This window comes from Bos indicus x Bos taurus, chromosome 19 (assembly GCF_003369695.1).
Source record: "Bos indicus x Bos taurus breed Angus x Brahman F1 hybrid chromosome 19, Bos_hybrid_MaternalHap_v2.0, whole genome shotgun sequence".
Lineage (NCBI taxonomy): Eukaryota > Metazoa > Chordata > Mammalia > Artiodactyla > Bovidae > Bos > Bos indicus x Bos taurus.
Genome location: NC_040094.1, coordinates 35,558,358 through 35,570,454, shown reverse-complemented (window position 1 = coordinate 35,570,454; position 12,097 = coordinate 35,558,358). Strand labels below are relative to the sequence as shown.

The 12,097-nt window shown below is 62.9% G+C and overlaps 1 protein-coding gene across 1 annotated transcript in view; it reads left to right on the top strand.

Annotated features, from left to right (window-relative positions):
* Window positions 1-3,680: 3,680 nt before the first annotated feature.
* Window positions 3,681-12,097, top strand: part of MYO15A (myosin XVA) — a 47,080-nt gene continuing 38,663 nt past the window's right edge. The window contains exons 1-6 of the mRNA XM_027518110.1: window positions 3,681-7,698; window positions 9,611-9,693; window positions 10,233-10,296; window positions 10,889-10,998; window positions 11,322-11,396; window positions 11,524-11,614. Of these exons, the coding sequence (XP_027373911.1) occupies window positions 4,153-7,698; window positions 9,611-9,693; window positions 10,233-10,296; window positions 10,889-10,998; window positions 11,322-11,396; window positions 11,524-11,614 (3,969 nt within the window). The 5' untranslated portion in view covers window positions 3,681-4,152. The remainder of the gene's footprint in view (window positions 7,699-9,610; window positions 9,694-10,232; window positions 10,297-10,888; window positions 10,999-11,321; window positions 11,397-11,523; window positions 11,615-12,097) is intronic.

Sequence of the window (12,097 nt, the reverse complement as noted above, 5' to 3'; positions counted from 1 at the left end):
CCATCTGCCTGAAAACTGCCCTCTTCCGTCTGAACTGCTCCCTCATCTCACAGATCTTGGTTCAGGGTTAGCATCTTGGAGGGCCCTCCAGGCTCCCCCTGCAGCATCCCCCCCCCCCCCCGCCCACATCATAGCCTGGTCTGCTCAGCTCTTCCCATGGCCGCAGTCCCCCCTTATTGGTGTGGCTTTCTGCTTAATGTCTGTATACCCCTGACGTTGGGAGCTGTGGGAGGGTGGAGGCTGTGTCTGGTTCTGCTCCACTTTGTGGCCCCTAGCCCCACACGGTGCCTGGCAGGTAACATGTGAACGAATGAGATTTGTTCTCTGACAGCCGCTCTTTGACTGCAGCTGAGGCTGGGGAGGCCGAGAGAGAGGCGGGACCCTCAACAGCTAGAAAGGGGGCCCCCTTTAGAGACTACAGGGTGCCACCCCGCCCCCAGCTCCACATGAAATTTGAAGAAACTGAGGTGGGGAAAGGGGCTCAGGGATTCCTCCTGGAGCCACACCTCTGTCTGCCCACGCTGGGTGTCCTTGGCAGCTTGGTGTTTGTTTCAGAGGCTGGCACTGGACTGTAGCCATTGACTTGCCGGGCAGCAGGGAACCTCAGGTCCTTGGGCTCCAAAATCCACTGTCCAGATGAAGAGACTGATGTTCAGAGAGGCCAACCCAGCCATAGCAGAGCCCATGTTCTCAGAGAGGGACCCCAGAGGTTCTGGGGGAGGCTCAGCTCTCGGTCGGTCCCATTCCCGTCTTGGGTCTGACACAGTGAGTCATGTGGCCTCTTCCCTGGGCCCCTCGACTGTATGCAAGCATGGGCGCTGGGGTGCTCTCCACTCCCGGGGCTGAGGAGAGCCTCTGTGTGATGAACATAGAGCCAGGCAGCCTACCATTAGTATCACAAATACAGTTGCTCCAGGCCACGGCTCCCGTCTGCTCTGGGGAAGTGTCCTGGGTGACACTGATGCAGGATCTCCCCACACCTCCCTCTGGTCTCTGCCACCGGCTCTGGTCCCCAGCAGTGCAGCCCCAGGCTCATTGCTGGGGCCTCTCCTCCGCATGCCCCCACCCCAGTGCCGTCCTGCCAAGACGCCACTGACTGATGGCTACTGTCAGCTCCGATCCGTGCAATTCCTGCCAGCTACCCGGACAGTGGATGGCCCAGACCTCCATGCGCAGGGCTGACATCCAGTCTCTCTCTGCTCTGCCCATAGCCTTGTCTGCTGGCAGCCTCCACTCCCGCCCGGTTCAGTGAGGAACTCTGGCAGGCAGTCTCGTCTCCACATGCAAACACATCGGCAACCCTCACTCTGTCCTTGGCCCCAGCCTTCCTCACGCGGTGGCTCCCACAGCAGCCTCTGCAGTGGCCAGAGGAACTCTGTGAAGACCATGGAGGTCTGATTCCACCCTTTCTCTGCTACGGCTCTGGCCAAGTGCTCACCCATGACCTCCGAACCCACCCCCACGTCTGCCCCTCACTGTGCTGTCACCCTGGCTCTGTTGTTCCTCCCTCAAGTCAGGACCACTGTGCTCCCCTCAGGCCTCCCTCCCTCCCCTCCTGCAGCTCTTGGCCCGGGTATCATTTCTGAGGCACCTTGCCCCGGCCCCTTTTGGTGCTGCCTCCCTGTGTTATTTCAACACCAATACTCACACCATCCGACTGCCTGTGTCTTTCACTCACTCACCTTATTTGTTGCCAGTCCCCCTGCCCAGAATGTCAGCTCCATGAGGGCAGGTTTCTGTTTTCTTAGCTGCGTCCCCAGTGCTTAAACAGCACCTGCTGCAGGACAGGCTTCTAGCAAACACTTCTCAACCAGTGAATGAACAGACAAGTCAGTGTTTGCTGTCCTGAGGGACTGGAGCCAGGCCTGGGAGGGGTCTAGGGGGGCCCTGAGCAGGGACAGGGCCTAGGCAACTCCCACCGGCACTGGGCCCTCGGCCCCAGAACTGGAAGGCTGGCTGAGCCCCTGCTTGCACCCACTGTCTTCCCCCTGCCACATGCTAGCCCGAGCACCCAGGAGCCCTGAGGCAAGGGTGACCTAGTAAGAAGGGTGACTCTGGACCACCAGACCTGGGTCGGAGCCCAATTCCACCATCCCTAGCTGGTTGACCTTGCACAAGTCACTTCACCTCTGTTTCCTCATCTGGAGATGAGTGGATGGTCTCCACCCATAGCCTGTTGTGAGACCCTCATGGGAAAACAGTGGCCTGGGTCTCAGTTGGAAACCACCTCCGGGAGAAGCAGTTGGGGGTGGGGTATTGGCCCCTCTGGGTTCAGAGTGAACCCCTGCTCCATGTTCTCTCCAGTGGGCAGCAGCCACAGCCCAAAATGAGGTGGGGGGAGACAGCAGAGGAGGTGATGGGGGTGGATGCCCCCTTGAGATCCCACCCTGTGGGGGCCCAGTTCCTGTGTGCCACCCCCCCTGGAAGGTGCCTGGCTACTCTGGTTCCCACTCCCTGGGGACACCAGCAGCCCCTGGCCTAGCACTCCACACCATCCCCTGAACTGCTGGGCACCAAAGGGCTCTTGGTGAGTCTTGGGGGAGGAGAAGCAGAGGCAGAGAAGGAAGCGAGGGAGCAGAGGGAGTGAGAGGAGGGGAGGATGGGGGTGCATCTCCTCACACACCCACCTCTTGGCTCCTCTCCTTTGTCTGAGAAGGGCCTCTCTGTCCTCATTTCATAGCTGAGCAAACTGAGGCTCCAAAGGGTCAGCAAGTGGTAGGCCCAGGGCTAGAGCGCCTCTGCCCCAGGATCTTCTAAGGAAAACCTTAAGGTAATCACAGAGTTGGCTGTGGGGCCCGAGGACTAAACGGAAGTCCAATGAGTGGAGAGCCTGACGTTAGCTGGAGACCTGTCCTCAGCTCCCCAGGCCCTTATGTCCTGATCCTCGATTCCTGGGCAGAGGTGGGCGAGGGGAGAGACAGTACCCAGGCCTTGGGTCCCAGAGGTGCGGCCCCTAAATTCTCCCCTGGTCCCTTTCATCTAACAAGCTTCAGCCCCTGCCTCTCATAGTGCAGGTTTTTTAAGTGGACTGGTCACCGGCCGGACAGTGGGCACATGGCTTTGGGTCAAGCGGCCACCCTGGAGGAATCAGCTGTACCTGGAAAGGGCAGGGACCACAGGGCTGTCTCAGCAGCGGCAGAAACCGGGAGGAGCGGCAGGGCCAGGAAGGGGCCTGGGACACGGGCCACACACATGGTGCCCCTGGTCAGGGATGCTGCCCAGCAGCTCCATCACATCTTGTTTCCTCCGTGTGAAGGAGACAGAGTGGGGTCATGACTCATTCCAGAGGAGGAAACAGGCCCAGAGAAGACAGAGGGCTCTCCCAAGACCACAGAGCCCATTGGCGGCAGAGCTGGGGCCAGAGCCAGGCCCCACCCACTGCTTTTGCTCCTCTGCACCCCTTGCCCTGGCCAGGCAAGAGGCCCCATCAAGCCCCACTGGAACTGAGATGCCCCCTTCTTGCCCTGCCTTCTGAGCCAGCAGCCTGGTTCTCCCCAGTAAATTATTCACACTACTGAGAGCTGGCCAGCTCTGGTTACACTGACAGCAGTCCTGGGCACCTGCCTTGCCCACCCTCCCCCTCCCTTACCCAGGACCTGGAGGGTCCCAGCTTCCCCTCCAGGGTTACTTGCTGGCCTTTAAACATCTGGCTCTGGCTCAGGAGATGGGGCTCCATTTGTGGCCCGGAACAGACTTGCTGTGTGGTTTAGGGCAGGAGGCTCCCCTTCTCTGGGGCCCAGTTGACCCAAGCGCTCACTTCTGTGGGTGGGTCAGCAGAGGCTTGGGGAGGACTCAACTGGGGTCAGCACGGTTGTCCCTGTGGAGACTGTAAGGCTAAGTTGTTGCCCCAGCATGGGCCTGCCAGGCCTCCCCCACTTCCAATAAACAACACCCAGGCGCTTTCCACTAGCCTTGAGGGTGAAACTCTAGGCGGAGCTCGAGGAGATGAATTATGAATGTGCCCCCTTGAAATCCTGGTCCCAGCCAGAAGGAGCTTGGCTGAACCTTCCCAGGCCACAGGGTCGGTCCCAGCTGCTCTGAGTCAAAGGAGGCTGCATGTCCAGCCACAGGCAGGACATTCAGCAGGTCCCCGTGTCCCCAAGGTCCTGAGCTTGTGACACCAGACGATCTGGGAGGGAGCAGGTGACCACCATGGCAAAGGAAGATGAGGATGAGAAGAAAGCCAAGAAAGGGAAGAAAGGGAAGAAGGCGCCGGAGCCGGAGAAGCCCAAGCGGAGCCTGAAGGGGACGTCACGGCTGTTCATGGGATTTCGAGACCGCACGCCCAAGATCTCCAAGAAGGGCCAGTTCCGGAGCGCATCAGCCTTCTTCTGGGGCCTCCACACAGGCCCCCAGAAGACCAAACGCAAGAAGAAGGCGCGCACCGTGCTCAAATCCACGTCAAAGCTCATGACGCAGATGCGCATGGGCAAGAAGAAGCGCGCCATGAAGGGCAAGAAGCCGTCTTTCATGGTGATCCGCTTCCCCGGACGGCGGGGCTACGGCCGCCTGCGCCCGCGTGCCCAGTCGCTCAGCAAGGCGTCCACGGCCATCAACTGGCTCACTAAGAAGTTCCTCATCAAGAAGGCCGAGGAGTCGGGCAGCACTCAGGCCACACTAGACGCCTGGCTGGACCGCTCGGGCTCCCGCGTGGGCTCGCGCAAGCTGCCCTTCCCGTCGGGCGCTGAAATCTTGCGGCCAGGGGGCCGCCTGCGCAGGTTCCCACGCGCCCACAGCATCTACGCATCAGGCGAGCCCGTGGGCTTCCTGCCCTTTGAGGATGAGGCCCCGTTCCGGCACTCGGGCTCCCGCAGGTCGCTGTATGGGCTTGAGGGCTTCCAGGACCTGGGCGAATACTACGACTACCACCGCGAGGGCGATGACTACTACGACCAGCAATCGCTGTACCGGTACGAGGAGGAGCAGGAGCCCCTCCAGGGCGCCTACGGCCCCCACGGCCCAGCCTGGCCGCCCTACGACTACGCGCACCAGTACGTGCCTGAGGACCCCTATGACTACTACGGCCCTGACTACTACAGCGGCTCCTTCTACCCCGACTACACCTTCGGCTATGGCTACGACGACTACGAGCCCCCCTATGCGCCCCCATCGGCGTTCGCGTCTCCCTATGGCTACTACGAGGCCTACGCGGCCGAGGTGCAACCGCACAGCTACTACCCGGAGACCTACGCCCCTCCCGAGGCGCTCTACCCGCCATACCCACCCTATGACCTGGCCTACGAGCTCCCGTATGCTGCGCCCCACTTGGATCCCTACAGCGTGCCCCACCTGGATCCCTACGCGCAGCCCTATGGTGTCCCCTTCGCGGAAGGCACCTATGGTGGGGCCCAGGCAGTCTACCCCCCTGAAGGGCCCTATCTTCCACCCCAGCAGTCGGCCTTCGCGTACCCGTGGGTGCCTCCGCCCATTCTGTCACCCCACAACCCATATGCCCACCCGATGGATGACATAGCGGAGCTGGAGGAGCCCGAGGAGGGGGGCAGTGAACAGCCGGGCACCTCCTTCCGCCTGCCCAGTGCCGCCTTCTTCGAGCAGCAGGGCATGGACAAGCCTGCCAGGTCCAAGCTGTCCCTCATCCGCAGGTTCCGCCTCTTCCCGCGGCCCCAGGTGAAGCTGTTCGGGAAGGAGAAATTGGAGGTGCCCCTGCCGCCCTCCCTGGACATCCCTCTGCCCCTGGGTGATGCAGATGAAGACGAGGAAGAGGACGAAATGCCGCCGCTGCCCCCGGTGCCCTACGGCCACCCCTTCTGGGGCTTCCTCACGTCGCGCCAGCGCCACCTCCAGCGTGCCCTCTCGGCCTTCGGCGGCCCCCGGGGCCTGGGCTTCAGCCCGGACATCGGCCGCCCCGCACCACGCCCGGCCACGTCGCTGGCGCGGTTCCTCAAAAACACCCTGTCGGAAAAGGAGCCCATCCCGCGGCTCAGGGGCAGCCGGAAGGCCCGGGGGCGAGGCCCGACGGTCAGGGAGGCGGCTTATAAGCGCTTCGGCTACAAGCTGGCGGGCATGGACTCCGAGCGCCCCAGCACGCCCATCGTGCTGCGTAGGGCGCAAGCACGCGCGCGCAACAACAACAACTGCCACCGCCCTGCGACCCCACCGCGCACCCCACGTCTGGGCCCCAGACCCATGCCCGGCCCAGCGCCCACCCCAACCCTCGCCCCGCCCCTCGCCCTGGCCCCAGGCCTGCCCCCGGCCATCTCGCCCTACAGCTCCCTCCGCCTGCACCCGCCACCCTGGGCCGCCCCGGCTCACGTGCCCCTTGCACCCCAGGCCAGCTGGCGGGCCTTGGCAGAGCCCCCACCCCTGATCCCTGAGGGGCTCCCAGACCCACTGGCCTTCCCCGGACCGCAGCCTTCCTTCAGGAGCTCTCGCCACCAAGGAGCTGCCTTCGGCTTTCCTGGACCCTCACCCCGACCCTCACTGAGGAGCCGGCCCGGTTTGGGCTACTGCTCACCCCTGGGGCCCCTGTCCCCCCAGCCCTCCATCCGCGCCGTCCCCTTCCGGCCGCCTTTCTCACCACCACCCCGCCGTCCCCGCTCATTGCGGGAGCCCCCGTCCCCATGCCGAGCCTCGCCACGCCCTGGCGCACTCCGCTCACCTTTGCTGGGCCCCCCGCGGCCGCCCTCACCGCCCCCTCTGCTGGGTCCCCGCCCGCGGCACCGCTCGCTCAACCTGCCCTCACGCCTCCCGCGCACGTGGCGCCGCCTCAGTGAGCCGCCCACCAGGGCCGTAAAGCCCCGGCCCCGCCAGCCCTTCCTGCTGCCGCAGGGGCCTGGGTCTTGGCATGCGGCTGTTGCCGCCCCTGAGTGCCCAGAGAGCCAGGGCGAGCCCGAGGACTCGGAGACACCCTGGACAGTGCCCCCGCTGGCCCCGAGCTGGGACGTGGACATGCCTGCCACCCAGCGCCCACCCTCGCCCTGGCCCGGAGGCCCTGGCAGCCTCCGTGGCTTCTCCAGGCCACCCCCTGTGCCCTCGAGCTCCTTCCTCCAGCCCGGGGGTCCAGTGCCCTCCCCTGCTCTCCAGGCTGAAGACCCAGCCTCTGACTCAACCTGCATTTTCCTGGGGAGACACCAGGACCCAGGACCCGGACAGCTGACCAAATCAGCCAGCCCCAGCCCCAAAAAGCCTGAAGAAGAGGCCTGCCCAGGGGACGCCCAGACACCAATAGAGCCTGAGCCCCCAGCCCCAACACCCTCCAGCGATGCCCACTCAGATCGGAAAGCACTGAGGCTCAGTCTCTCCAACCCGCTGGCTGCTTCTGACCAGATGAGAGCCACATGGCCACCATGGCGCCGGTGGGGGACACTGCCCAGTGCCCCAGCTCCCTTGGCACCCACAGGGGCCCCAGGACCCCTGCCCAAGGCAGGTGAACGGTTCCAGGCAAGTCCTGGGCGTTTTGCAGTGGTCATGCCTCGTATACAGAAGCTGAGCTCCTTCCAGCGAGCTGGTCCTGCCCCTCTGCAGCCCCTTGTCCAGGTGACCCAGGAGCCAGAGCCCATCCCCAGGCCAAGAGCCTGGAGTCTGCTCTGGTCCCGCCTCTGGCTGCCTGCGGAGGCCCACCAACCCCAGCTGCAAGTATCCACCCGCCCCCTGTCCTGTCGCCTGGGCCCTGGAGCTGCCGGCCTGCCCCATGGGGGCCCCTCGGAAGAGGTTGGCACCAAAGGCTTGTGGAGCAAGGTATGGGGGCACAGGTCAGAGGGAGGGCTTGGGGTTCCTTCCTGGGAAACAGGGCAGGAGACATTCTCAGGACCTTGGAGAGCGGCTGCCTGCTTGGGCCTCGGTCTTCCCATCTGTAGCTTGGAAAGAACAGCCTCTTGGAGCTTCTAGAGAAATAAATGAGGGGCTGGATGCCCGGCACAGGCAAGCAGAGGACAGAGACGCCAGAAACTCCTTGCAGGTCATGTGGAGGAAGGGATCTTGTCCATCCTGGGCTTCAAGCAGCCCTGTCCTCGTCCGACCTGGATAGCACATCCACCCTCAGCTCCCTGCAGAGATCTTGGCTGAGCACAAAACTACAGACCCTGCCTACCACCCTGTCCCACCCCCATTCACATACATGCTGTTCCTCTTGCCAAACTGGGGTCTTTGCTCTCTTGGGGGCTCCTGCTTAAGGGCAGTCTCCTGGGCTGCAGGGCATTGGACTGTCTGAATGTGAGGGCTTAGGACCCAGGCTTACAGCCTCTTTACTGAACAGGGCAGGCAGGTACCAAGACCCAGGGGTCACACTGTTTCACGTTGAGCCAGGAGTCTGTCTGGGCGCCTGTAGGGTGTGAGGCAGGCAGTCTGTCTAAGGGGTGCCAAGTCCGCGCTTGGCTGCCACGCTTGAGGCGGAACGCGAGCTCCGTGCTGGCAGCCTTCAGTGGAGGGGGGTGGTCACTGGAGCCTCCCCCGGGAACACCTGGGGTGGGCGGGGCATGCAGTGGCCGCGTGTGTTTCTCAGCCTCCGCAGACGGGGCCCAGTGGAGTGGGCGGCCAGTGGCCCAGCCATGGCGACTGGGGCAGCCTGGCTGCTGGGGGGGCCCTGGCCCCGGCGGCGGGTGCCCCGTGCTGTGTGGGCCGCAGCATTGCGGGAGCGGGGCACGAGGCGCCCAGGAGTAAGGGGCAAGGATGCCTGGGCCCTCCTCACCCTGGAATATGTGAGTGGCTGGCGCACCTGGGCAGGTGGGTGGGCGGGAGGCCAGGGCCTCTGGGGTGATACCTGCTGTGCCCTACTTAGCACGAGGGCTGCCTCCTGGTGTCCCCTTTCCTCGCCTCTCAGGGGTGGAGGGGTGCGGGCTGGATTGAAGAGGCAGGAAAGGCGGGTGCCCAGGTGTCCTCTCCATTCCGTGGGTCACGTGCAGGCCTGGAACAAGTGCTCAGCCACAGCACAGCCAAACATGGAGAGCACATGAGTGCATGTGCTATGGCCCAGGCCGACGTGGCATCCTCAGGTCCATTGTACACACTAGATGTGCACAGAGGAGGCCCTGCCGCCCAGAGCGGGCATTGGGACTTTTGTTTTGAGACCCCCAGATGCGGGGACACGGGACACGGGAGAAACTGTCAAATGGAAGTTGAGAGTGTATGCTGCATGTGTGTGCCCCCGTCCATGGACCACAGGCCGGCGTGCATGTCCACAGGCGCTCTGCAAGACCGCGGGGGCTGGGGGAGAGCCTGAGCGGCAGGCAGTACTGAGCCCGGGTCTGTGTGCATGGCTCAGTTTGCTCAGCGCTGGTCACGGGGTGTGGTGTCAAATGGGAAAGTCCTCATCCTTCGAAGGGCCCCAGGCAGCAGACATGGATGCTAGTCATCACATAAGCCAACTTGGGCATCACCCTGGAGAAGAGGGTCAGCCCCAGGAGCATGTGAGGCAGGAGGCCTTGCTCCTACATGTGCTCACCTCCTGGGCAGGACCCTTGGGAACATGTGGGAGTACTGAGGCCGGACGTGGGTCCCTGGACTAAGGGTTGCGTTCCGAGGTGGGGGTCCCGTGGGACCCACCCAACCTGGCCTCAGGGTTCCCTTTCCTGCAACGCGAGTGGGTCCTGGTCATGTCCAGGCCATGGGGGCTGGGGACGCACGCATGGCTGACCGCTGGTGTCTCCTCCAGATGCACTCCATCCGCAACCTACCATCCACACAGCTCCGCGAGCAGCAGCAGGAAGACGGCGTGGAGGACATGACGCAGCTCAAGTGAGTGCTCGCCGTGGTCACCGTGCTCCCAGCCAGAGCACTGCCTCTTGCCCAGGCACCCCTCACCTTCCGGAACATTTCCTCCTCTGCAAAGCGAGGGTCAGGCAGTGTCACAAAAGCCCGATAATTTGGAGGGGCTGGGTCCAGACCCCAGCCCTGGCCTTTACTGGCTGGGCCCAGGCAGTTACTCAGCCTCTCTGCCATGGTTTCTCACCTGCAGGATGTGGGGAGGCTGTTGTGGGGTGCTGGCACAGCGGAGGTGCCCCAGATGTGAAGGCTGTGCTGGTCAATATCATTATCCAACCATGGGGACAGCCCTTACATCTGCTACCTGAGAGCAACCCCACCTCGGAGACATGGGGACAGTGATTGTTATGCCCATTGGACAGATGGAAAAGCTGAGGCACAGAGAGGTTAAGTAACTTGCCCAAGGCATCACGGTTGGTGTCAGAGGTGGGACTTGAACTCTGACCTTTCTGATGAAGGCCCTGCCCAGATGGGAAGGTGGCCCCTGACTGTCCCTCTCCATGCCTTCACAGAGACCTCCAGGAGACCACCGTGCTGGCCAACCTCAAGACCAGATTTGAACGGAATCTCATCTATGTAAGGCCTGGGGCCAGCACCTCCCTGGGCTGGGATCTGAGGGCTGCGGCTCCCCTGCCTCCTGAGGCTGCAGTTGACAGCATGGATTTCTCCTGCCCACCCCAGGCTGGAGTTTCTACTATTCAGCCATAGCATGCAAGAGCTGGGAGCACTAGCACCTAAAGTCCTAGAATACAGAGTCTGAAAATAGTGGGTGCCAGGAGCAGAGACCTGGAGACAGGGAACCCAGAAGTGTGTGACCCCTGCCACCAGGGGTCCAGTGGATTAAAGCTTCCAGAGACCCGGGTTCCAGAAGAGGCAGTTAGGGGGCGGCCCCAACTGTGAATGAATGAAGCAGGCAGCAGCTGTCGTGGCCATCCTTGCAGCATCGTGGCTGTGGGGCTTTGCTTGCTTCAGCCTTCTCTGGCCTCAGCCTGGTCAGTGCCTGACACTCCACCACCAGAGCAGATGACCCATCAGACTGTCAGAGGCCAAGGTGTAGGCACCAGGGCCAGGCAGCCAGGCATCTGTCCCCACAAAACAAGGATCCCGACTCCAGAAGTAGGGGAGGGAGGGATGCTGACAGGCACTGAGGCCACTGTCTGCCCAGCAGACGTACATCGGCAGCATCCTGGTGTCGGTGAACCCGTACCAGATGTTTGGAATTTACGGGCCGGAGCAGGTGCAGCAGTACAGTGGGCGGGCCCTGGCCGAGAACCCCCCGTGAGTGTCTCTCGGGCTGGGAGAAGGGATAGCCTGGGGTCTCCTGGGGCCCTGTCTGAGCTGGGGGTCGGGGCAGGTGGTGGTGGGTGGCCCAACAGTCTCTCCCCAAGCCTGGCCATAGCCCTCTTTGGGCTGCAGGCCACTGTTCTGCAGAACTGCAGGCTCAGTTCTGGACAGGGAGCCTTGCAGGAACATTCTCCTAGGAGTGGGCGTGGAGCAGGACTGGCCACTCAGCTGGGCAAAGGTGCCCCCTGCCCGCCCACTGGGAGGTTTGGGGGCATGGGGCAAGGCCTGCCCAGGAACCCTTTGGCCTGTCTCTCCAGCCACCTCTTCGCAATCGCAAATCTCGCCTTCGCCAAAATGCTCGATGCCAAACAGAACCAATGCATAATTATCAGGTGAGCAGGGGTGGGGCTGGGGACCAGCCTCCTACCCATGTCCTCCTGTGTCATGGCGAGGTCAGGAGAGCCTGGGGGACGGCACTGTGAGCAGGTGGCAGCTCACTCTGCTCCTTTGCCCGGGCAGCGGAGAGAGCGGCTCGGGAAAAACCGAGGCCACGAAGCTGATTCTGCGCTACCTGGCGGCCATGAGTCAGAAGCGGGGTGTCACACGGCAAGTGAGTCCATCTCTCAGCTGCGTGGTCTGTCCATCTCCCCCAGCCCAGCACCCAGGGATGCACAGGGAGGGCTCATAGGACTGGGGACTCTTTCTGCCTGCCCTCCCTGGGAGTTCCTTCCTGCTCATATCTCTCTGCATGAGCTCTATGTTCCAGCTTCCTGGAGCAGCCCAAATAGAGGCTGCATGGGCCAGGGGTGCCACCCACACTCCCTGCCTGGCCTCAGCTTCATGGTCGTGAAGGAGGCAGGACTGGCCTGAATGTGGAGGTTGCAGGCAGGAGGTGCTGGGACACTGAGAAGGCCTGGCCAGGGTCTGCAGAATGGGAGTTCTGCTCAAAGCTAGGTTCCCTGAACTGAGAATGTTAGAACCTCGGTAAAGGCTTCCCAAGGACCCACTGTGTGCCAGGCCCAGGCTAGGCTCTGGGAGCAGGCCACAGCACCTGTTAAGCCTGCTCCTGCAGTCGGGCCCTCTGGGTCCATTC